At 50.6% G+C, this 24338-nt stretch overlaps 8 protein-coding genes across 8 annotated transcripts; 5 read left to right on the top strand and 3 right to left on the bottom strand.

Annotated features, from left to right (window-relative positions):
• Positions 1 to 3565: 3565 nt before the first annotated feature.
• On the top strand, positions 3566 to 4036 carry BDW47DRAFT_65919 (uncharacterized protein). The gene has a single exon (XM_024819550.1). The coding sequence runs from the start codon at positions 3736 to 3738 to the stop codon at positions 3976 to 3978; it is 243 nt and encodes an 80-aa protein (XP_024675266.1). The 5' UTR covers positions 3566 to 3735; the 3' UTR covers positions 3979 to 4036.
• A 3396-nt stretch (positions 4037 to 7432) lies between these two features.
• BDW47DRAFT_99787 (chaperonin-containing T-complex subunit CCT5) lies at positions 7433 to 10023 on the bottom strand. The gene is made up of 11 exons (XM_024820938.1): positions 9852 to 10023; positions 9773 to 9790; positions 9665 to 9713; positions 9477 to 9570; positions 9326 to 9409; positions 8972 to 9261; positions 8267 to 8915; positions 8078 to 8215; positions 7847 to 8027; positions 7699 to 7787; positions 7433 to 7649 (listed from the first exon to the last, which is right to left on the bottom strand). Exons 1-11 carry the CDS (start codon positions 9859 to 9861, stop codon positions 7605 to 7607), a joined length of 1647 nt encoding a protein of 548 aa, XP_024675265.1. The 5' UTR covers positions 9862 to 10023; the 3' UTR covers positions 7433 to 7604.
• A 125-nt stretch (positions 10024 to 10148) lies between these two features.
• Positions 10149 to 11799, top strand: BDW47DRAFT_99784 (chromo domain-containing protein). Its single transcript, XM_024820937.1, has 7 exons — positions 10149 to 10289; positions 10353 to 10488; positions 10542 to 10584; positions 10653 to 10729; positions 10781 to 11162; positions 11214 to 11239; positions 11296 to 11799. The coding sequence occupies exons 1-7, from the start codon at positions 10283 to 10285 to the stop codon at positions 11315 to 11317; spliced, it is 693 nt and encodes a 230-aa protein (XP_024675264.1). The 5' UTR covers positions 10149 to 10282; the 3' UTR covers positions 11318 to 11799.
• On the bottom strand, positions 11794 to 13452 carry BDW47DRAFT_99783 (putative transcription factor Rap1). The gene is made up of 4 exons (XM_024820936.1): positions 13123 to 13452; positions 12986 to 13071; positions 12683 to 12923; positions 11794 to 12626 (listed from the first exon to the last, which is right to left on the bottom strand). The coding sequence occupies exons 1-4, from the start codon at positions 13225 to 13227 to the stop codon at positions 11820 to 11822; spliced, it is 1239 nt and encodes a 412-aa protein (XP_024675263.1). The 5' UTR covers positions 13228 to 13452; the 3' UTR covers positions 11794 to 11819.
• Positions 13453 to 13748: 296 nt separating this feature from the next.
• On the top strand, positions 13749 to 18382 carry BDW47DRAFT_133664 (essential cytoplasmic protein Ctr86; the record flags this gene model as incomplete). The annotated part of the gene is made up of 5 exons (XM_024817891.1): positions 13749 to 13837; positions 13906 to 14059; positions 14115 to 15045; positions 15393 to 15561; positions 15641 to 18382. The coding sequence occupies 5 exons, from the start codon at positions 13749 to 13751 to the stop codon at positions 18234 to 18236; spliced, it is 3939 nt and encodes a 1312-aa protein (XP_024675262.1). The 3' UTR covers positions 18237 to 18382.
• Positions 18383 to 19558, bottom strand: BDW47DRAFT_65861 (uncharacterized protein). Its single transcript, XM_024819548.1, has 3 exons — positions 19390 to 19558; positions 18916 to 19302; positions 18383 to 18806 (listed from the first exon to the last, which is right to left on the bottom strand). Exons 1-3 carry the CDS (start codon positions 19403 to 19405, stop codon positions 18529 to 18531), a joined length of 681 nt encoding a protein of 226 aa, XP_024675261.1. The 5' UTR covers positions 19406 to 19558; the 3' UTR covers positions 18383 to 18528.
• Positions 19559 to 20098: 540 nt separating this feature from the next.
• On the top strand, positions 20099 to 21436 carry BDW47DRAFT_99779 (guanylate kinase). Its single transcript, XM_024820935.1, has 4 exons — positions 20099 to 20178; positions 20304 to 20580; positions 20664 to 20902; positions 20981 to 21436. Exons 2-4 carry the CDS (start codon positions 20419 to 20421, stop codon positions 21321 to 21323), a joined length of 744 nt encoding a protein of 247 aa, XP_024675260.1. The 5' UTR covers positions 20099 to 20178; positions 20304 to 20418; the 3' UTR covers positions 21324 to 21436.
• Positions 21437 to 21907: 471 nt separating this feature from the next.
• On the top strand, positions 21908 to 24335 carry BDW47DRAFT_99775 (glycoside hydrolase family 75 protein). Its single transcript, XM_024820934.1, has 8 exons — positions 21908 to 22671; positions 22720 to 22785; positions 22842 to 22978; positions 23046 to 23194; positions 23259 to 23483; positions 23539 to 23646; positions 23697 to 23810; positions 23875 to 24335. The coding sequence occupies exons 1-8, from the start codon at positions 22396 to 22398 to the stop codon at positions 23946 to 23948; spliced, it is 1149 nt and encodes a 382-aa protein (XP_024675259.1). The 5' UTR covers positions 21908 to 22395; the 3' UTR covers positions 23949 to 24335.
• The last annotated feature ends 3 nt before the right edge of the window (positions 24336 to 24338 follow it).

The following is a 24338-nucleotide window of genomic DNA, read 5'->3' as shown; positions in this document are numbered from 1 at the left end:
TAAGGTTCCATGGTGTGCCAGTCCAATTCCTTGTAGATAGCAGGGCGCTGCGCGTCAGTTGCTTCAGTTACATCAATGTAGCATTCCATCTGGCGAGAGTGAACTAAAGGAAAGTCAAAAAAATAAAGCACTGAGAGAATGAATGAATGAAAAATCGCCGTTGCGATCGTGTGGCTGGGATTGCGCCTTTCTAAATGCGTTCCGTTCGTTTCATCTAATCTGGTAATCCCCACGACAGGATTAAATCTAGCCTTTCCCCTTTAGGAATCTCTCGTCCGTGGGCAGTAGCAGCAGCAGTAGCAGCAGCAGTAGCAGCGGCAGTAGCTGTATGAACAGTGGCGAAAGCGGTCACAAGAACAGGCGTCTTGCTTGTCACATGATGTGGGGTCGGTCGATCCCGCGGCTGTCGGCCATGTTGTATCAGCGAGTTATAGGCGGGTATTTGCGGAGTACTCCCTCCCGGTGTTTAGTATGCAGTGGTACTTTACTGAGACTTACTGCGATCTCTTGTCAACCTACCCAGTACCTATAGGTGTGTATCTTCCGTAAACGGAGTACCCCGATGATCAGGTGTTCATCTAGAATTTCCCCCCTGTCACTTTTATATTTTCTTTTTTCGTCCCTGTTCTTTATGGAGTTCTTGCGAGGATGGCATTGCAGGGGAGATATTTCGCTCATTGTCCCGTTTAGATTATCTGTGATCCGTTGCTTATGAGAAATCTTCCCCCCAAGCCACAACTGAAAGCCACCAACCTAGAGATACCAAGACGGATGACAACCCGGTAGCATTGATCTCACCGACCATCATAACGAGTATCGCGCTGTACACCCCGCCATCCCGTGTCCGGAAGTCGTCATGGTATACCCACAGAACAGTAGTCCATCAACTAGCCAAACGATCGAGAACTGATCGCCGGACAGCTCGGATTTGGCTGTAACGGGTGGGATCAGAGTATGTGGCTTGTGGAGTGGACAAAGAGATCATCTTCTATATATCCATCTATGGTGTCTCCGTACTCTGGCAACGATAGAATACTCAACCAGAGGGTGTCTTACGAAACCCTTACACCCTCCGTGCGCCCTGAGTTCATTATGCATAACCCTAAAAAGCTTGAAAGCTGGGACGGTGGTTGCGCACAGATCCCAGAACTGACTTTCCTCCTTGTCGGCCGTTCCATGTTAAGGGACCGGTTTGTGTCCAGGGAGGCTTTTCTTTCACTTCCCAGCCCTAGCTCAACGGTAGGTACTCAATATATCGTCTTCCGATTGAGGCGTGTTTCCCCCTGTTTCCAGAAAACAGGCTTTGGCTTTCTAGCGACATGAAAAGCTAATCGATCAGCCGCCGATGCTGACTTCTTTGTTCCATTTTGCTGTTTTTTATTTGTTCCTTTGACTTTGACCGTCCAAGCCAAACGCATCCATCAAACGATCGAGGGGTCCTTGCCCATGCCCACAGACACTTTGTTCTTTCTGAGCAGTCATACTCACATCATACACATAAATACATAGGTACAGAAATACAAACATTACAGTACATACTTTTACACCATCTATCTATTCATATCTCTGTTTTAAATAATGATCTCCAACCCTTCCGGCCCGCATCCCCGGAACAACCCTAGGAAGAGCAGATCGTAGGGAGGGGAGGATCTTCGTCACGCAGCTCCGTCAAGAATGTCTGTACCTGGATCGGGGGAGGGGAGGTAAGGGAAGGGGAACTCCATCTTTCTCAGCGCACAAGCATTTTCCTACATACCATACCTTAGTATTCGTAGTTCCTCTTCAGTAGGTAACAAGGTACACGATTAGCAAATAACCCGGTTTGCGATTGCGTGGCGCGCAGACCCTGGTTGGACGGGATGGATGGGCTTCGCTTTCTGCAATCTTGCTGTTCGGACGGGGGTCCCATGGCTTTGTGTCCCCTGGCGGTTAGAATGGAAAGAGAGGAGAGGAGAGGGGAGTGAGAATGAATGGGCGATGACTCTGGACGCAAGGGTTACGCGGGTTCAAGTTCCCCGTCTTCCATTCCACCTCCTCCTCCTTCCACACCCAACCAGCGCGGTCGGTCCGATGGATCTATAGCTAGTTGACTACCTAGTTGTATGTTGGGGAGCCTTCTTCCGAGGGGAGAGGCGAAAGTCAATTCATCGGATACGGGATACAATTACGACACAAAAAACTTCAATCAGGGACGAAGCGAACGCCTCTGTTGTTCAGACTGACACAATCAGTACTACATACACCTGCCTTTCTCTCTCTCCTTACTGCGGTATCCAATGCCAACGTCCTTTGACGCGGTCGTCATCATCGCCCGCCACGTTCGGTCCTCCACGGGGAATTACATTCCCGTCCCCAGATTGGTCTTCCCGTCGAGAAAAAAAAATAATAATAAATAAAAAAACAAGGCACACGGGCCCTCGAAGTAGCGGTGGATAGATGATGAATCACCCGCCTTGATGTTTACGGCACCATGCCACTGATACATATGTAGGGACAAAGACTGGACCTGGTAGGTGGTTAGGTTGTACAAATGGGTTGATTGCTTGGGTGATCGCTTAAGTTCTGCTATTCCAGTCAGTCCCAGCGTCAACGGATGTAAATGAATGAAGGATGGATGGATAAATTAGATGAGATATATTAATGACGCATGTTGGACACTTCCATCCCGGTTTGTACTGCTCCATGTAATGGATCTTGCACTCCCCTTGAGTTTTTATTTTGTTTATTCAGTCTTGATTTTATTGCACAAACCAGGAACAAAAAATGGACAGCTATATCAAAGCAAGCCCACCCGGACCCCATCACTCCATAAGTCCATCCGGTTCCGCGCACAGATCCCAAGGTACATACATACATACATACGTACTTCATACATACGTAGGTACTTACATACCTGAGGGGTGTTCTGCATAGCGCAGCGAGATGAGCATATGCATACATACATACATACATAACTGTGATACCGAAAGTAGCCATAGCCAGTTAATCCACGCTGTCTCAGGCGATCCTGGATCGACCAGCAGATAGCTAGTGACAAGACAGGGCAGGCTGTTGCAGCCAGCGTGTCCAGGTATCTGGGATCACAGGGTCTAGGCTGGGGTTTGTTGATTCAGTTTTTTGCTGGGGGGCCCACTTGGTGATCGGCGCTAGGGGTGGGAACTTACTGGGGTGGATTCTTTCTTTTGGTCTATTCTCTGCTCTGTCTCTCGAGGAAGGGGAGGGAACAAGTTTGGATGGATTATTAAGGTCCGGTTGATCGTAGTAAAGATTATATGGTACTTATGTTTGCTTGTTTATATTTTCATCCCATCCTATTACCAATTTCTTGGCTTCTAGTCAAAAGCAGGGTCTGAGTGTCAACAGGGTGCTTAAATATCATGTATCTGTATTGTCCCATGGTCTATATCTTTCTCGTTCTACAGAACACAGCACCGCATATTTGTAGAATGTGCACATAAGCGCGTGTGTACTCCGTACACAATCTAAGATATGTAACTGTATACAACACATGTAGCGCGAGAAGTCACTCACCCACCCCTTACCTCCCCTCCCCTCCCCTCATCAGCGGATATCATCGCCACAAGGTAGCTCCCAAGCTATCCATATTGCCGCCCAACGTCGTAGAACGTGCTGGCGTGGCAGTGACAGCGGTGGTCATTTGATGATGCGGAATTTTCACCCGATACCTCACCTCCCACTCCGTACTATTACTGTTCTTCCGGAGTAGGTATTGACATGCCTATCGAGGAACCGGAGCAAAGCGCGCGTTCCGGCGCAGGATCCCGGTTTTGGTGGGATGTCATGTGGATGGTTGTTGGTTTCTTTGCCCTTTCTGTCAGTCAGGGTTGGGGGATGAAATCGGACGTGTTCAAGGTTTATTTTTCTTTAGTGTTCTGGAAGGTGATGGTTTGGGGGATCCTTGTCTTTTTTTTTTTCGTCTCCTTTTTAGGCTTGGGGGTTCCTTTTTTTCTTTATTGATTTTATTTATCATGTCCATATTTGTTCTTTACTTATTTACTTATTATGCGTTCATATATTATTTTTTACTTATATATTAACTTCCTTTTATCGACTACTGATACCCAGCTTTGTTTCATTCTTAACTTTGGCCGTTATCCATCACGCCGTTGCGCTGGTTTGAGAGTGGTAGCCGCTGTAAGGCACCTGTCGATCTGCAGTTATCCGCGTTCATTGGCTTTGGAGTGCACCTGACCTGATTATAATAATATAATTGACATAATATTATACTATTAGGTATTGATAATATTATTTTCTTCTTTCTCACCAAAAGACAACCCCACCGGAATAACTTAGCTGAGTCTGACCCCAGCAGGAGAGACAAACAAGATGCCCGACGACATGTCAACCCGTCCTGGTGGTTTGTTGTCCCCATGTGACCCTGTGTTGCCAAGATGAGGCCTTATTTCTGTTCCTGAGATGACGGTGTTTCATATCTGGCTGGGGGGAGAGGATGGGGATTGGAGAGGTGATTGGATGTGTTGGTGCTGTGGGACGGGCCAATTGTGCTGGAGTATGCGGCTTTCTATACATAGATACTTTTGTAGGCATCTGTCTATGTCTATCACTTCGTAGGTGTTCAGGTACAGCTTATGACTGGTGATCGTGATTACGGGGTAGGTTATGTCGGCGGAGTATTCGAAAGGGTCATGAATCGTACGTCTAATGCTGCAAAATTATGTACTGCTGGTTGGTCGTGCCGCATAGAGTGATCTCTTGGGGGCCTCTTGGTTGGATTACTCGCAGTCTATAATTTTGCAGTCCATCATTTTGCGGGTGATGAATTCCAATGATCAACTCAAGATGTAAGGATGATCATCAAGGCTATCCTATGTATAGATCCACAGCCTGTCAAGACAAGATAAGTATACCAGCGTCATGGTGAAAACACTAGGAATTACCATCACCAATACCATACGAAACACAGCCCCATCCCAGTCCATGAAAAGGAAAAAAAGAATCAAAACCCCGTCCGCATATGCCTCCCATCAGATGTTCTTTCCTTCCCCGGCATCCTCCATCCTCACCGCAGTCAGTCAGTCGTGTGATGGGATCCATCAAAGTAGCGGTATAGCTCTTGGTAGAGTCATGGCACCTCGGAAAGGAGACAAGACACCCATCTGATAACTATGACTACCCAAGCCGCTTCCCCCGCCCAACAAACAGAAACAACAGAGCTGTCACGAGCGACGGGGTTAATAAAGAGGGCCTCCAGAATTGTCATCACCCGCGGGGATGGGGGGAGTGCATCGCGAACAGACTCGGGCCACGTCAATGATGGGGCCGGGCCATGTGATGAAGGCGCTTATTCATGACCTTCATCCTGCGGGTGAATGGATCGTGAGGGCGAAGGCCCAGGCTGACGTGCAGTTGGATACTATCACCTGTACTTTTTTATGGTCGAGTTAGTGATATCAAGCGCCTTCAAAAGGGTAACTATTATGACGCAGATAAGAAGGATAGTGGTCTAGATTCTATTGATGGGTCGTTTCTATTTCGGTCGCTTTCTCCAGTATAACCAACTAGTTGACAGTCATAGTTCTCTTTACTATTACTTTTTTTTTTCACGTCATCTGAACATCGGATTCGATCCCCTCTCAGGCCCAAGTCTCCTGCTTCTAGACCCGAGGATCGGAGGCTGTCCACCTGGAAATCAAATCCGTTGAACCTCTCTAGCATGCCTTGTGATAAATCACCTTCATCACACACTGACAGCATGTACTTTGTGCATTCATACAAAATAATCAAGTATCTACCATCCACACGTCGCAAACCCGATCATCAGATCCCCGACATACACGGCTGAGCTGTCAACTTCATCCACCCCCTGAATCCTTCCCTCCATCCGCGGCCGATGACCCCTCTCCTCTCCTCTGTCCCCACCGGCGTTCGTCGCAACATAGTGGATCCCTCCATCATTCTACAATACAGATGCAACTAACTAGTTAGTCGCGATCAACCCACGATTCACATGTCACTCACCCTAGTCCCACTCCTACATCTGCCGTGGATTGAATCTCCTCTCCCCTCTCAGCCACGAGCCCGCGGAACTGGGATGTCGTTTCCACGCGTCGCGACATCCATCGGCGGGTTGATCCGTCTGGTTTAGTAAAATGGATGGATGGTCGGGAAGAGGTGTTTCTCTCCATGTGAACTACCTATCTACCCCTGATCCAGAAGGATTTGGCCCAACTTCGTACGTTTTCACGTCCTCAAAAATAATTAAATGAGAATAAAAATAAGCAACATACAATAAACATCACTCCAACAGAGCCTACTCCGTGGAAGAAGCCATATTAAACTATTATCCAACCATCACGGGATCTCGACCCGACCCGGACCTTCCCCGGCCTGAAACCATCCGACTATATATACCTAAGTACTCCATATAGACACTATTATCTCATGAAGCGATCGACAGAACAAATGCCAGCTGGATCAAGACATGGACCTCGGGACCACGGATGTGAATAGTACCTAAGTAAGTAACTAACTGACCGACCGATTCCATGTCTCGAAATGGATCGAATGGATCCAACACATTGGTTCCTGCACACCACCACCTTGCTCGCCCCATCGTCATCTGACAGTTAGTTATTGTACCTAGTCCCTGCCTGGCGCCCCGCCGGAGGATTTCACCCTCCTTGATGAGTGGGTATTCTTCGGTTTATCCACCAACACTGTTTATTTATTCTGCTGTACGGAGTACTGCCTGAGGTTCTGAGTAGGTACTTCTTACGATGGAGGACGTATTTACAGACATAGTCAGGGTCATAGATAGGATTGTTCTACCGTAGTATCTATTATTGAATTAGGATGTCTTACTCTACAGTCTACACAGCGCCTACAGCAAATACCCACCAGTCTAAAACCCCTATGTAATAACTTCGTCTCATGGGATGACACGACACGGCACAGTACAATGTCGTCCACATAAGGAAAATAAGTGAAGCACATACTGTACATACTGCATTAAATCAGGCGACTCCCCCAATACTCCGCCATCGTTCATTGCGGGAATGATCGACAGTCTGCGTCTTTCGGGTGTTTTATATCCTGTTAGGGTGGTTACTGGTTAGTGGGTGAGGTATATACTATATATCTATATATAGGCTATCTTATCTTATTGTGGGGGTGAAAATGGATGAGTGGGGGCTATTTACATATAATGGACTTGAGTTGGTAAGGTAGTCGAGGGCGAAATCTGCCTGGTGATATATGTGTATATGGGCTGGGATCGGGAATTGACCGGATGAGATACATGGGTAAGGTGTGATGTGGCCGTGTTTGGATTTACGTTTACCTATTATTGGAATCTTATGGGTATAGTATGTTTCTGTGAATGGGGTTGTTTCCAAATTATAGATATTTCTATGATGACCATCACTGGCTGCTATTACGTTCTCATGAGATAGATATTAAGACGATTGTTGTCATTTCTTTCATTGCACCGGACTTTTCTATGTATCCCGCCATGATTTTGTAGACACCGACCAAATGATTACCCATGGCAAAAGTTTATATGTACCATACAACAGGGCCGCGCCACCGTCGCCGTCGAAAGAATGAGACTGGAATCAAGAAATCTAGAACTCTTGATCATCGTCACCCGAGATGATGATGTTGTTGATCTGTCTTTTGTTAGCTATGGAGCTTCTCTTGGATTAGGAGGAAACTTGCCTTCAGGACCATGCGGCACAGCTGGGTTGCGAGCAGGAGCTGCTGGCGCTTGCCGATCAGGGGATCAATGGCGAAGTGCTCTCTCATGTCTGTAGATGGAACATCAGTTAGCGATAGGAGAATAAAAACTACACGATATGTAACATACCATTGGAGCCGGTGAGCATGCAGTCAACACCCAGGCGGGAGTTGTTCTCCTTGACCTGGCGCGACTTGATCGAGGCAAGCGTCTCGATCGGGCTCAGGCCGGAGTTCTCGGCCAGAGCCAAGGGCACGGAATCCAGGGCATCCGCAAACGCGCGCATGGCATACTGCTCAATGCCGGGGCTCTGTAGTTACGTTAGCCTAGAACTGGAATTGGAGATGGCATCCCACGCACCTTGACGGCGGCATCTTCCACCGCAATGGAGCAAGCAATCTCCGCAGCGCCACCACCGTACACAACCCGGTTGTCCGTGACCAGGTTACGGACGACGCAGAGCGCGTCGTGCAGCGACCGTTTCGCTTCGTCAATGATCTAAAACAAGGTTAGTTATCCCGTATATACCAGTGTGGAGAATAGACGGACCATCTTGTTGCTGCCTCGTACGAATACCGTCACGGCACGGCTGTTGGCACATTCTTCGATAACGAGCATCTTCTCCCGGGTGGTGCCGAAGGTCATCTCGCGCACTTTACCAGCGGCACCCAGCTTGTCCGCGCTCAAGTCCTCGAACCGAGGAACAATGCGACCGTTTGTCGCAATGGCAATCAGCTCGATCTCAGGACCGCCGACCCAACGGACAGCGGGAAGCTTGTTCTGGAGCAGCAGATGGTTGGCTTCGTCGTCAAAGCCCCACTGGCAGATCGCCAGGTTGGCACCGGAGTTCTTCAAGTGCTGGATCATCTCGGTGAACTTTTCGCGCTCGTAGTCCTGCAGTCGCTTGTATTCTTCGACCGACGTGATGTCGAGCTTGTGCTTGGTCTTCGGCTTCGGGGGCTCAAACGGACAGGTGAGGATGGCCAGCTTGGCGTCCGAAATCTCACTGGGCATCTGAGGGTGCGAGAAATCCTTATCCACGATCACACCCTTGACGAGAAGCGAGTCCTCCAGGGCACCGCCGACCTTCCCATCAACCTTGATCAGCTCGAAATCGACATCCTTGCGCTCGAGGTCTGCGACGGAGAGAACGGCGTCGACGGCGATCTTGGCGAACTGGTCATGCGACTTGGAAACACTGTACCCATGTTAGTCGCACGGAATGGATAACCCGGCAAATAGATACCAACGCACATCTTGCTACCCAGACTGGTCTTGGCGACCTTCATCAGGTTCGAGGTGTCATCCCTGCTGAAAGGGATGGTGTCGCTGATCTTATCAAGCTGCTCAACGGCAATCTCACAAGCCTGGTCGAAGCCATCGGCAATTCGGATGGGATGGATTCCCTTATCGATAAGATCGGAGGCTTGCTCCAACATGGACGCAGCGAGGACGACGACACCGGTTGTTCCATCACCGATCTCTTCATCTTGGGATTTCGAAAGCTCAACCAGGAGCCTCGCAACGTTGTTCGTGATGTCCATCTGAAACCCGACATATTAGCGGTTGTCCCGGAGGGCGTTGCGGTGTTCTTTGGTGGGGTCGAACCTGGCCCAGGATAGTTGCACCATCGTTGGTGACCGTGATATCTCCATCGGGGGAGATCAGGATCTTGTCGAGACCACGGGGCCCCTATAATATTCCTTAGCATGCTGCCATTGTGCCACCATTCGCATGATTCGCCGTCACATGATCGTACCAGAGAACTCTTCACGATGTTCGCAACAGTCTTAGCGGCGACAATGTGTGATTTGATGGCGTCGTTGCCATGTTGTCTCTTCTTCTTTCCTTGGCTGTAGTGAGGGAAGAAAAAAATCCGTCAGTGACATGTTGTGCCAAAAGCCATCCCCCACCGTCCGTGACCCCTAGTAGGATAGCGCAACGTACTCTCGAACGACAATGAACGGCCGGCCCTGCTCATCTTTCATAACAGAAGCTGTTTTATGGATTAGAATCAAGATTCGAAGGAGGTCATCAGTATAAAATGTGTCTAACCTTGCGATAGATCAAGCTCTGCGAGAGGTCAAGAATGTTAGCACGAGGGGGTCACGGATGAGGGGCATTGAAAACGTACGCATCGCCATCTTGACGGGCTGCCACGAGGCAGAGGTTCTGACTTTATATCTGAAAGAGTTGTCAGAAATAAAATAAAATAATCCGAGGAATCAACCCCTGAAAACGCAGTAATAGGGTGACGTGGTGGTATGAAAAGACGGTAGATGGAGCCGGGCTTGCGGTGGTGAGTTCAACACTTAGAAATTCTGGAGATTTCCCAGTTGGGGCTAGTGAGCTGGTTGCCCAAGGCGGTATGGCGCCCTTTCCCAACTACGCGCCATGCGCGAGGTCGGCATCCAGGAACCTTTGGTTTCGTCACTTCGAGCGCATCACTTACTCCCCAATGCTCGTCCTAGTACTTCCATCTTAATTGTGCTTATAGTGTGCTTTGTGCTTTAATCCGCCAAGTTGTTTTCAAAGCTGTTGAGCCTCGTCTCTCCTTCCCGGACAATGCCTCGTAAGTGATCGCTTGTTTGGTGCGGATGTGCTATGAGTCCATATCGGTTAACCAAGAACACAGCACCGTTGGAAGACGTTTCGGACAGCGAGTCCACCGGCGACTCGATCCCTTTCAACAGCGCCGCGGAGAGCAAGGATCGCGACGTGGCAATGGAGGAGAATGATGAGGACGGCGACGGAGAGGAGGAGGAGGACATGTAAGCTGAGCCGCGAGTCGCTTTGCGATCGAGGGCCGCGCTGACGCGACTAGGTTCGTCGTGGACAAGATTGAGGGACATGAGTTTGCGAAAAACGTGCGCTTTCCGGCTTGTTTCCTGCGGATGAAGTTCCCGGCTTTGGCTAATCGGAATTATTGCATTAGGGCGCTCTCCTACTTCTAGTCAAGTGGAAAGACTACGAAGACCCCGCCGACCGAACATACGAACCGGAGGAAAACCTGTTAGTTTGACGTTCCCCGGAATCGACCTCTAATAACACCCTGGGTCTTAGGGAGGGCGCGAAAGATGCCGTTGACGAGTACTATCGCAAACTGGGGGGCCGACCCCAGAAACCCGAGCCGAAGAAGCGAAAATCCATGGGAGGACGGCCGCCGAAGTCTGCGGCAGTGAAGCAAGAGAAGCAAGAGAAGCAAGAGAAGCCAGAGCCTAAGCGACAAAGAAAGTCACGGGGCGCCGTCGAGGACGAACCCGCCGAAAACAACGACACACCCAACTGGATGCCCAAGTCCAAAAACTGGGAGAAAGAGGTCAAGAGCGTCGAAACGATTCTTCGCGACGCTGAAACAGACGGCCTAGTCGCGTTCTTACTTTGGGAGAACGGGAAGAAGTCCAAGGTGTCCATCGAGATGTGTTATGATCGGTGCCCGAGGAAGGCAAGTTGCGACCCCCGCGGTATCCCACGTCCCATGCTAACCTACAACCAGATGCTCCAATTCTATGAATCACACCTGTAAGTCGATTCCTTTTCGCGACCTGGAATTGCGAATAGTTCTAACATAGTGGCAGTGTTTTTAAAGATGAGTCTTAGTGCGCCTGCGGAGTCTACGCTGAGTTGGTTATTATAGCGACCTAGGACCAGTTCCATATCCATTCTAATTGACAAGGCAGTCATTGCATTTACAACATCATGCCCGAAGGTCTTAGCGCATGAAGGGTGTTATCGACGGAGTTTAGGTTAATGGGTCGTGTTATATGATCTGTAAGATTATATACCCCAATGATGGGGTTTCAGCCATGATGGCTGCGTGGCATTGCTCGACAGGGAAGTACAGAAAAACCACAGAAAACAGAGCCCAGTCATTCGAGGATCGAGGCTTACATCCTGAATGATCGTGGGGCCATATTCTTATCTTTCATCATCATCAGGTCATCTTATTTCTTTATTTCGTTTCTGACTGCTGGCAATGTCGGTCTTTCCGGGTGTCTACGCTATTTTTATGTATTTTGATTTTGATACTCCTATTGCTGTACATCCTCGTCGTCGTATTTGATATTATCATTATGGTTGACTATGTGCATCCTTACCTCGTTTAGTTCCCTTCTAGGCCAGTGGCCCTAGCCATATTAAGGTATTCCCACCGATTGTCAAATGCCTCATTGCCATGCTTTTGTATGACGCGATTGACTCTTCGGCCATCCGCTGATTCCATGTCTCTGTCGTCGTCAGGTGTCCACACACCGGGCATGTTATCAGGGATGCCTCGCCCGGCAGCCAAGCTCTCCAAGACTCGATCTGCCAGGACAGGGTCCATACTAGCCCGGCGGAGCGCCTCAACTATCTGATCTTCGTCTTTCGCTTTCCCTGTCCGCAGGCGCTCATCGATCCAGGTGTCGATATCCTGCGGGGGAGATTCTTCGGGCTCTGGGCTCCCTGGGAAAAAGGGTAATTGTATTAGGGTGGGATCGAAATCGTTATCGACGACGGGTGGGGGTGGGATTTGCGCATTCTGGGCTTGCGCGGCGGCGTTTGCATTGCTTTTGTTTGGAATCGGCGTTGAAGGTAGTTCGTTTGTCTGTGGTTTCGTTTCTTGTGGTCGTGTTATACGCTCTTCTGGGGCTTTCGCTGTAGGCTTTGGTCTTCGTTTGTGGCTTGGGCTGCCCGACGTTGCTGCATTGCGATGCTCGGAATCAGCCTGAGGCGATCGTTTCCGCTTCTTATCTTCTGGATTGGCGGGTGTCTCCTGTTGCGAATTGTCTCGAACAGGCGGCCTCCGATCTTCGGTGTTAGTTGAGGCGAGGGCGCCTGGCGTCAGATAGGTTTTACCACCTGGCCGGTCTTTCCCTCGAAGTCGCTTTAAATACCGATCCCGCCATGACTGGAATGTGTGCTGGGGGTACTGTGACAAAAGAACTTAATGTACGGCTTCTTGAAGTTAAGAGCGGACGTGCTTACCCTTGCGGCCAGGTCTTGGTAGATCATGTTGCCTGATACAGGCGCAGTCTTTTGTTCTTCATACGGCTGCAACCAGTCCCAGAGAATCTGATCGTCCTCGATGGTATAAGCTCGTTTGTGACTCCTGCTTGGGATGTTGGTCGCCCCGACGGGTCGCGGTGCAGAAGGGCCAGCTTCATATTTCCGCAAGTCTTGCATTTTCCCCTGCTTGACGGAGTCCTCGACGAACTTATAAGAGTGCCTAATGGTTGGTGAGCACTTATGCGCGCGAAGATGTAGAATAGAATCAGGGTGTGACTCTACGTGTCTGGAGGAAGGTTCTTCCTTAAATGGTCAACCAGCCTGATATCTGCGTCCTTTTCGTAGAGTCTGAGAATGCCACCGTTGTTCTGCACGTTGGTCAGCGCGATGCTGCAATGTCGGGGCATGAGGGATTGTACCGTGATCAACTCTTTGAACCGAGCTCTTTGAGGGACGTTGTGAGATAACCAGAATTGCGTCCCCTTGAATAGGCCATCATGCCCTTCCTCTCCTCCTTCTACCATATCCGTTCCGAAACCGACAGAAAATGGAAACTTATTGACAATTTCAGAGCTTCGTGTCCAAACGCTGCTGACGCGCGATCACGTGCTGAATGCCGAATCTAAATTGCGGGTGGTCCTGGAGAAGATGGTTCGCAATAGAATTGTCACTAGAAGAATATATCGCTGTTCTACCGCTTCCTTCCTTCGAGAATATGGTGAGATAAATCTAGGTGTTGAGTAGTGTCGATAAAGGATTGCGATTATGCTGTCTGTTGGTTCAATTGGTCGCGTTCCGCTGTATCGGAAGGCCGGTCACGTGGTGAGATCGTCGCCCGCAAATCCGGGGAGAATGATAGGTGGACAATGTGTTGATGCAAAGGCGAGCAAGTGAAGAAGCTGGAATCCTCCGACCTGTCCTTGATAAAGCCAAACGATATAATGATTTTATAGAAGCTGGATATCACACAACAACGCTCACCCACTTCAACTTTATTCATTACTGAAGCGGGGTTGAGCTGGCCACGCGTCAGAGCACGAGCAGCATGGGTGTGGTGAGAACCATAGCCCTCGTCATTTTGGGGATCTCTGGATTTGTCTTTGTTGCGCTTTTTGGGAGACTTCCTGCATTTCGGTATGGCGAGGTTCCTGATCTCATATAGTTACTCAGGATCGGCCATGACTGACGGTGTTGATTTATAGAAAGACTCCCATTGGCTTCTTGCATAGAGTTTTATGCATATCCATTCCCCGGCGACTAGCTTCTATTGACAGAGTTCTCTTTGGTGGTCGACTTGAATATTGCTGCAGTCGATCTGGCAGATACATACTGCATGAGAACCACCCTCTTGTCCTTGTTAGTCCTACAATTGAAAGTAACGGGGCATTCGAGTTGCTGACATCCTGTCTAGATCTTCTTTCTTGTCATTCTCATAATAGGCCAATGCATATTCATCCCGGCCGCATGGTCAAGGGTGTCTCCCGTGCATCGGTTCTGCATACTCTTTCTAGTATGCTTGCCCTATGGGTTTCTGTACGCCAGCATTGCCACCAAATCCTACATCACCACCAGGAACCACGGAGAGGAACTGGAACGGTATCCCTATGACAGAGTTCTGTTCCATCCCGGGCGTTACTGTAAGACATGCCAGATTCTGAAACCGGCACGAAGTAAGCACTGCAGTATATGCAATGCCTGCGTTTCCCGACATGACCACCACTGCGTTTGGCTGATGAACTGCGTTGGGCTGAACAACTACGGCTACTTCCTGTCAATGATCTTGTCACTCAGCGTCATGTTGCTGTATGGGTCCTGGCTGGGCCACTCACTCCTCACGCAAACGCTGGACAAGCATCTACCACCAAGTTCCCACATTCGGATGACCCGGCAGAGTTGGGTCACCTTTTTCAATATTTGGGCTGGCGTCGTGGCCATCGATATCCGCGTCGGGTCGGTGACCATGTTGATGCTCATGACGGCTCCGCTCGCGATGGCTTTTCTCGTGTATCATACGTATCTCATTTGGGCGGGCATGACTACCAACGAAAGCTCGAAATGGTCGGAATGGAAGGAAGATGTAACCGATGGGTTTGTTTATAAAGCTTCCAAGGCCGAGGTCTATGGTTCCTCCCCTTTACTGGGAGATTACCAGAGGCCCGAAAATTCCTGGCCCGTGAGCAGTGATAAAGTCCTTGTGGTTACTGATGAGCCACCGAAACAAGGGTGCCTTCTGTCGCCAGATACAAATGAGATCACCCAACCAAGCGATCGGAATGCGCCCATTGATCAGAGGTGGATCTCAGTACGCGGTATGGGCGAGATTGATAACATCTACGATCTTGGTTTTTGGAAAAACCTGCGCCATGCATTCAGAACCCCGGCCAGAGCGAAGACATCTTGATAGATAGCATTTTAATCATACCGAAATCCACTCCTCAGTAGGAATGATGATTCTACTTGGTGAATGAGATATCAACCATGAATGTCATTCATTCATCGTTTCTAGTTGTATTACCTAAAGAGGAAATTGGCGGGACAGTCTCGGAACCGGAAAAATTCCCATGATTGTCTGCCTTTCTTTCTTCCCCGCCGAACCCTGCGGACCATGATTAGAGCAACCATCTTGTCAACAGCAGTGTTTGACTCGAAAACCCCGCCAGATTGATCACAATGGCGGACCGGGCTGCAGCAGAGATGAAGCCAAAATGTACACCTGCCGAGCTCATGCTAAAGGTCATCCTGACGGGAACCTTGAGCCACTACGAGACGCGCGGGATGATTGACGACAAGCGTTTGGAGCACATGCTGTCGGCAGGGAAACAGATCCTGTATAAGACTCATCAGGAAAGCGATGTGCGGTATGGATTGATCTAATCTTCGTTCCTTTGTTTTGCGCGCTCGGAATCCTCGAAAGCTGACACTGTTTTCCGACCACAGACACAATTTGGGACTCTCTCCAGACATCTGGCAAGGTTTCACGGACGTATTGACGAAAGCGATCCCCGTGCTAGAATCGCAGTCCTTTGCTTGGAAGTGTCCCCCGACCGCGAACTACGATCACTCGTCCTCGAACCTTATCGCCTACAACTACTTTTCGCTTGTCAAGGACATCGAGCGCTTAAATGACCTCTGTACGATCGCACGCAATCTACTCGCGACCACGAAAAAAGCGCAAAACATGGCCGCGGAAAAAGGGTTTGACCAGAGGATTTTGGCGCTGGTGGATACATGTGTGAGAGTGACGGCGCGCGGCTTCGACGGAGAGACGAATGCACGGAACGAGGAACGCTGGCAGAAGGTGGTCAACCTTTACAAGCGCCTTTTGATCACCTGTCTCCAGTTCCTGCATAACTTCATAATGCACAATGAACAACGGAAGATGGTCCTCTGGCTGGATCTGTTCGGGTATCATTCGACCGGGGATTCGAATATCATCCAGCCCAGGGAGCCCCTCGATCAAGTCAGCAGTCAACCCGAAGGCGTGGCACCTATTGTGAAAACTGGAGAAAGGATTGTCAACCCCCCGATTCGCGCGCTTTACGATCAGACTGCGGAGGATCTGCTACTGGAGACGATCTCCAACTTCCCCAGGGAACCCGCGACGATCAAGGAAGAAGCGGCAATGCTATTACTCGCGAACATCAAAGATCACATGGAGAAGCTTCTTGGACGCGATCTGACTGCCATACAGGAGATGGGGAAGGATCCTGAGCAGGTCAAGGAGATCCGGGCGGCTCTGACCGCGATTCTGGGCGCTAAGGTGGACGGATGGTCCGATCTTCAAGACCGGGCCAAGGACCTTCCACCTGCACTGCCCGAGGATGAACCGCCGCGCAAGAAGTCCATTCTTACAATCGATCGCAGCTCCACGGCGGGGTTCCCGCGCATCTGCTGGGCCGATCTTCCCGACCTCAGCGAATACGGTGCCCTCGCATCGGGCGACGCTCCTATCATAGAGGAAGATACTAGCATGCCCCGGTCCGCGCAATCAGCCGCGGAGACGCTTCAAGAGGCCAAGGATGAGCTCATGGCAAGATTGCAGGAGACTTCGCAGATTGGCGGTGATGGCGATCATGATTACGATACAGGAGATGCCGGGACGGTGGGCGACGAGGATTCTCGCAGCCTGGAGGCCGTTGCAGATGGCAGCATAGAGGAGGAAGAGGAAGAGGACGATGAAGACGATGACGACTACAGAGGCCGCCCGGGCGATCAACAGCGAGGTCTACTAACCGACATTCCTCTCGTGCTGGGACCGGCCGAGATCGAAGCTCTCCCGATGATCATCCAAGCGGGCATAGTCGACAGCTTTGGGCTCAAGGGTGGCGAGCGGACTGGATCACGGAACATGCAGTCCCTCAGATGTCATGTTCTCCTGACCCAGGAGACAGGACGGAATCTCCTCCGGGAGCTTCTGATCTTCATCGCCGCGTGGGATCTCCCCGACGACGAGCTCTACTTCAAGATGATGGTTCAGATCATGGACGCAGTGCTTAAGAACGGCCTCATGTCCCACGCGTATTCCGACTTCGGCCAACCAAAGGACATCATTTCACCGGCGCAGGCCGTCGTGGTCAAAATCCTCACCCACATCTTCCGCACCAAGTACTCGCCCGCCTCAGTCACCGGTTCCACGCCAGCCAGCGCATCGAAAACCCCCGCGCCGCTTCTACGCGTCGACGTCCTCACCGTGCGATACATATTCACCATCTTCCGCGGAAACATCATCCCCGAGACGTGCGCGTTAATCTACCTACAAGGCCAGATCCGCGCGGGACGCGCCCTACCCGAAGACTTCCCGCTAAACCTGTGGGACATGGAGCGCGTCTACGAAGGCGTCTACCAGTTCCTCGAATTCTTCGCCGTCCTGACCGAAAACAACGACTGGAAGAACCTGCTCTTCAAGTGGGAAATCGTCTACGACCTCGTAACCCTCATCAAGGAACTCGAGGCCAGCATCCCCAAGGGCCAGCTCAGCGCGCTATCCTTCGGCCGCCACAGTCCGCCTAGAGAGCCTCCGCAGCAGCAACAACAACAACAACAGCAGCAACAACAACAACAACAATCAGGCTCCACGCCCGGACCTGTCGCCGTGGAACGGCCCTACGACCCCAGCGATCCGGACCCCATCGACGCAGGCGCTGGGTCCCGAGCCGAGTCCCCGCCCATCACAGAAGACCCATCCGAGTTCGAGTGGCGCAACCTCAAGAAACTGGTCGTGCTAGTCCTGTCCTCGCTGGTGTGGAAATGCCCTGAAGTGCAAGATCAGATCCGGCGGTACGGCGGCGTCGAGACCATCCTGTCGTGCACGAACTTCGACGCGCATAACCCGTACATCAAGGAACACGCCGTCATGTGTCTCAAGTTCCTGCTGGAGGGGAACCGCGAGAATCAGAAGCTGGTTGAGGATTTGGAGGCGAGGGAGGTGGTTAAGGATGATGGAGGATTGCTGGAGAGGAGCGGGTTCAAGGCTGTGATCGAGGATGGGAAATTGGCTATTCGACCAAAGGATGAGGGGAGGTTCAGCTTTTAGAGCATATGCTTGCATGAATGCATGGATGGATGGATGGACGGATAGACGGACAGAAGCGTCACATTGTGTAAAACAGAACAAAACATTTCACGAGAGGATATGTCGGAATGAATAAAGAAGAATAATAAGAGAAAAAAGATATCATCATCATCCAGTCATCACTGTAAACCAACCAACAAACCACATCCTGCAAAGGCGCTCGTGTTTTCAGTCCCCGCATCGCTCATCAAAACAGTCCAATATAGCAAGTAGCGTGAAAGATAGGAATCAACCGACCCGGTATCATCATACTTCAACCATACATTCCATCCCACTCTTCCTCGTCATCCTCAACGGGTTTCTTCTTGCGCGCTTCGGCCTTTTCCCTCTCCTCCTTTGCAAAGTCCCTGCGGTCAAGCGGACACGTTCCGCGGAGGCGGAGCCACGGCCGCACGCACTCTAGATCGAATAGATGGGTCGGGTGGCAGGGTAGCCGCACGACGAGGGGGTACTGATCTTCCAGGAAGGGGTTATTGCAGATGGGACACGATTGGGAGGGCTTGAGGCTGGTTTTGGGGACACGGTCGAGGACTGTACGGATTGATCAGTCAGTATGCAGCCGCATGTAACAGGCCACCACCCCGCATGTAGCAAGCCACCATGTACTTTCCGCAGAGAACAAGAAAGAAAGCAAACATACCATCACAAAACTCCTCACTGACCCCCTCAATCTCCTTCGGCGGCGTCTCCGCCTCACTAAGCAGCGTCTGGATCATCTGCGCCAGCAGATCATCCCCATGGACGCTAGCGGCGGCACCACCGCTGTGAAATGCCGCCCCGAGGTCGGGCACGCCGTTACCAGTTGGGATTCCTCCGCCTTCGCCCTCCCTGCGCATGACGTTGAGCGCGTCGGCGAGGGAGTAGAAGGCGGCGCTTATGTCGCCGGGGACGGGGACGGCATGGGGGCGCGAGCGGGCTTCGTCGGAGCTGAGTTCGGAGAGCTTGGCGAAGAAGGTGGAGAGGTCGGGGCGGCGGCGGCGTTGGCTGGATTGGGAGGGAGCGGAGAGGTCGGGGGTGCTGTGTTCGACTTTTTTTATAGGAGTGGTGGGTTAGCGGGTTGGGTTTGGGGTGGGGGAGGGGGATGTAGAGACTGAGTTGGAGAGGGTGTTCATACCTTCGTAGGTGGACATTGTGATGATGGGGTTGAGAATATGGGTTGGGTCGGATTGGGTCGAGTCGCGAGTGGAGCTTGAGCTCTCCGCGCTTGGCTGAGCCTGGTTGGGGATGCTCTTTTGGTTGATTGAATAGTTGGTGGAAGTCTGGTGGAATGGAGGGAAGACGAGGAGGATATAAGCTTGAAGCTGGAGTGGAAGAGGTGGGGAGGCGACCAGCCAGCAGCGGGACGCGTTTTCCTTCCTTCTCCGCCTTAGTCAGGCTGCCATGCTTTGTCGGACAAGTGCTAGATCCAGGCACGTTTATTCTATTTCAATCTATTTTGGCGATTATCAACAGCCGTCTCATTATTGAACTGCAGCTATCAAGGCAATAAACCACTGAGCTGGTCGCAGCTCTTCTGAGTCCTGAAAGTACAACGTCGTTCCTTACTGTCCACAACTCCACTGTCTAGTGTTCAGTATACACAAGGGACAGATTCAGAGCTGAGTTCTCTCTAACACATAACAATGTCTTATTCCAAAACCTTCTCAACTTCAAAAAGCTAATACCACTGTTCGCATCTTCTCATCTCGACATCTTCTATGCCACAAAGCGTAACTATACGGTCACATGACACGGATTTTGTACCTGCTTATGTAATATATCGTCTTTCGGCCGCGGAAAAAATAAATAAAGATAAAAGGCACCACGATCAATCCAGCATCAGCCGATTGTACTTTGCGCGCCTATTCGCGGTCCCCTTTATATGTGGAAGAGATGTTGCGCGAGTTGAGAAGGCGATAACTAGGTATGTATATGTGTGTATTGGGCATTGTGATCTGATGGGTTGATGTTGCGATCTTCTCGTTGATGAGATTTGTATTGAGATATATAGCAGATTGATTGATGAAGAGTAAACTGATTCTTGTATAGCTAATGCATATCTCTATTCCTAGCCTATGCATGTAATAGCAGCAGCATTTGACTGATACTAGCAATCCAGTCGCATCCAACCTCATACTGGATTTTGAGGGTGAAGATTAAAGGAATGTTTACCAGCCTAAGGCCCAGACCAACAGCGGCCCGAGTGGTGTTAAACTCCGGCGGGCGCTCCAACCGGCCCCGCTGTTTTCGGCCAACAATCTTTGTCTCGTCTTGGTTTTGCACCGCCAAACAACACCCCGCATCTGTGTCTGCGTCTGCATATACTGTACGTTTACCATTAAACTTGAAGAAACGACTACCGTCTTGATCGCGTGAAGGAAAGGATTATATTAATCATCAGTGTGATAGCCCCCATCCATCATGACTCCCCCCACCGACCGCCGCCCCATCATCATCTCCGGCCCCAGCGGGGTCGGCAAGGGCACGCTGTTCAACATGCTCTTCGAGAAACACCCCGATACGTATACGCTGTCGATCTCGCACACGACGCGCAGTCCTCGCCCGGGCGAGAAGCACGGCGTGAACTATTACTATGTGACGAAGGACGAGTTCCAGGATTTGATTGCGCAGGATAAGTTTGTGGAGAAGTTAGTTCCTTTACCTTGTTCTTCGTTTGGTGATTGGTTTTTGTGAGAGTCATCCTGACAAGGATTTATCTGAAATAGTGCCCAATTCGGAGACAACTTCTACGGAACGAGCAAGATGACCATCGAAGAGCAGACCGCCAAGGGCAAGGTCGTTGTGCTGGACATTGAGATGGAGGGTGTGAAGCAGGTGCGGAATTCGTCGATCGGGGCGCGCTACGTCTTTATTGCGCCGCCGAGTGAGGAGGAGCTGGAGAGGAGACTGCGCGGGCGGGGCACCGAGACGGAAGATAGTGTGTTGAAGCGGTTGGCACAGGCGAAGAAGGAGTTGGAGTTTGGGCGGCAGGGGGGGTTTGATAAGGTGATTGTGAATGAGGATTTGGAGAAGGCGTATAAGGAGTTGGAGGAGTGGGTTTATGCTTAGGGGATGTCTATTTGACGGGTTGAGGGTTGTGTGTGTGTGTGTGTGTTTTGGATTTCGTGCACTATATACATCGTTGTCGTAATTTTGTTAAAATATAGGGGTTATGAATAGACCGCGTTTGGTTGTACATTGTTGGTCTGGATGGAATACCAGTAGACCCTACACTATACATCACTTAGCGTGTTGGGAAAGTAATGCCAAGCAGATAGCGACTGGGTAATACTCAAGCTTTTTGATTATCCCCTAAGCTCAACCGCACGGTTCGACTCGGAAAGATTGTCCGCTCAGATGCTGTCATACTATGGTCATCCTCGAACCTTGTCAGCCTCGGCTGAACACACCGTACAAGCAAGCCACCAATCTCCGGAATATACTCCCAAGCCATTATGACTTGCTTGTCCAAGGCCTAGCCAGCCTGTGGACATCGACGCTAGAGCGTGTCGTCCTCGAAGCAGTCTAATTGTAAGACAAGTTTAATTACCAGGCATCAGGCAACAGTAGTCCTTCATTTTGTGATCAATGGGACAGACACCACCTTTCCTTTCTCTCAAGGTTGCGGTGGCTTGGAACTCATTCATGTCTTTGGTTTGGGGAGCATCCATCCGTAGGACAACCCATTCTGGACCAAGAACTAGACCGTTCTACTCCGTGCCTGTGCCTGGTTCCTGAGTTGACGGGCCCGCTAGATCCGGCTAGGGATCCTCCCGGGTGCGGGGACGTAGACCTCGATGACAATATTCAACCTAGCCGTTTTGGTCCCTCGTGTTCTGCAGGAATGGCATGCTACTTGATCTAGTCCTCATATCGAGTAGATCTTACCGAGGAAGAGTCGAGTGCAAGGTACTGTCGCGTGGAACCACGCTCATCACCAGATCCGCCGGTGCAACATTACCGCTTAGCGACTTGGCAGTTTTGGTTTAATTTCAAGGAGACGGAACCGCTATTAAGGAGCTGATACCAGAGCTGGGTATTGATTGGAGCATAAATAGAGGGGTTCCCTGACGAAAACTGTGATTCTGACGATCAAGTACAGTTTTCTTCGTGCAGACCTTCTAATCAGCGTTATTGTTATATGATCATGGCGATGAAGTTTACTAGAAACCTGGCCCTTTCGATGGCCTTCGGCGCATCTGTGCTGGGCCAGCAGGTCAATGGCCCCGATTACGATAGCCCTACCGGCGGCCCTCCGGCCAAATTCTTTGAAGCTGCTGCCTCGATCCCAGTCGCTGGCCTTCAAACTGCCGCTGCGAAGGCGAGCAAGGTCCCGAGTGTGGCAACGTATCCTGTGAGCCTTGAAAAGAACGCAGCCAAGTCCACGATCCACAGTGACTGGCTGTCATTTAGTGAGGTAGGTTCATCCCTCTGTTTCTCGAGCGAAATCTAACGAGATCATCAGGGAGCGGCCTTGTCATGGGTGGCGGACATGGATGTTGACTGCGACGGCATTAACTATAAATGCGTGGTAAGGCTGAGAATGAGCACAGTGAAAGGATCTCTCTCCTGATGTGGAATCAATAGGGAAACCCTGATGGGCAAGACCAGACCAACTGGGGTGCTCTGGCGGCGTACGAGGTGCCGTTTATCGTCATTCCGCAGAAGTTCCTGTCAGCAAATGGAAATCTCCTCTCGGGAAACAACATTGCTGCTGTGATCTGGTAGGATCTTGAGCCTTCGGCGTCGACTGAATCCCTAAATGACCGCTACTGACCGCATTGCACATAGCAACGGCAAGATGTACTACGGTATCCTCGGGGATTCCAACGGCGACAGCCCGCAGGTTACCGGCGAGGCTTCATGGTTGATGGCCCGTACCTGTTTCCCCAAGGATAATCTGAGCGGAAACAAGGGACACACCGCTGTCGATGTCACCTGTAAGTACCGGGCCCGGATGGGAGGCCGATGGCTTTGCACCATTTCTGACCATCCGCGACGCAGATATTCTGTTCACCGGCAAGAACTCGGTCCTGCCAAGTAGCGCTTTGAACAAGAACTATATCACCAACTTCAGCACCTTGCGGTCGATGGGTGACAAGCTGGTCAACGCCCTGGCCTCGAACCTGGGGCTCGGCAGTTCCACACCCCCCACGACTACCTCTGCTACGATGACCACGACAGCCAAGCCGGGCCCGACCGGTTGTTCCTGGCCTGGCCATTGCCAAGGTGGGTCATATCCGAGATATTGCTTTATTTGATAAGCTGACGGGAGCTACTGCAGGCGCTGCATGCTCGAGCGGCAATGATTGCGCGGACGACCTTGTCTGCACTGGCGGCATCTGTTCGGCCGAGGGAGCGCAGACATGCTCGTGGGAGGGTCACTGCGAGGGTACGTTGCATATGCATGGGGATGTGAGATGAACACTAACCCCGGACTAGGTGACTCTTGCTCTTCCCACGATGACTGTTCAGATGAGCTGGCCTGTGTTAGTGGCGTCTGCTCTGCTGATGAGGATACGGAGGAGACGTGTTCCTGGGAGGATCACTGCGAGGGTAGGTCGACAGTGGTCCCTGATACTATTTCTGAGGTGGATGCTGAATTGACGTTTTCATCTAGGATCCTCTTGTACGAGCCATGACGACTGTGCGGATGAGCTGTTCTGCAGTGATGGGGAGTGTACCTCCTCGTGAGAGCTATGCAAGCCAAAAGAGTGAGTTGTATGGGTTGACTATGGACGGATGACATGTTAGTTGAGCGGGAACATCTAAAAAATGAGCGAAATGAGCAATGTGTAACTATCTCCATCGGAGGGAACTACTAGAACTATCCTCGTGATGAGAATGCAATGGAAGAACGATGAGTCAGCAGACAGAGTGCAATGCACTGGTTAGTAATAAACATAGCACAACGCATGCAATTAATCAATCCAAGAAAATCAACAGTTGGAACGAGAAGGTCTAGAACGGATTTCAGATAAATGACTTGATCCTTCTTATTTCTGGAGGTATTGAACCTCTTCTGCTCATCTTATTTCAATAGGAATTTGTCTGCTGAATTCACTCATTCCTCACGTTATCCAG

The sequence above is a fragment of the Aspergillus candidus genome, assembly GCF_002847045.1.
Source record: "Aspergillus candidus strain CBS 102.13 unplaced genomic scaffold BDW47scaffold_5, whole genome shotgun sequence".
In the NCBI taxonomy this organism is placed as follows: domain Eukaryota; kingdom Fungi; phylum Ascomycota; class Eurotiomycetes; order Eurotiales; family Aspergillaceae; genus Aspergillus; species Aspergillus candidus.
The sequence above is the reverse complement of the archived record's forward strand: the minus strand, read 5'-3'. Positions and strand labels throughout refer to the sequence as shown.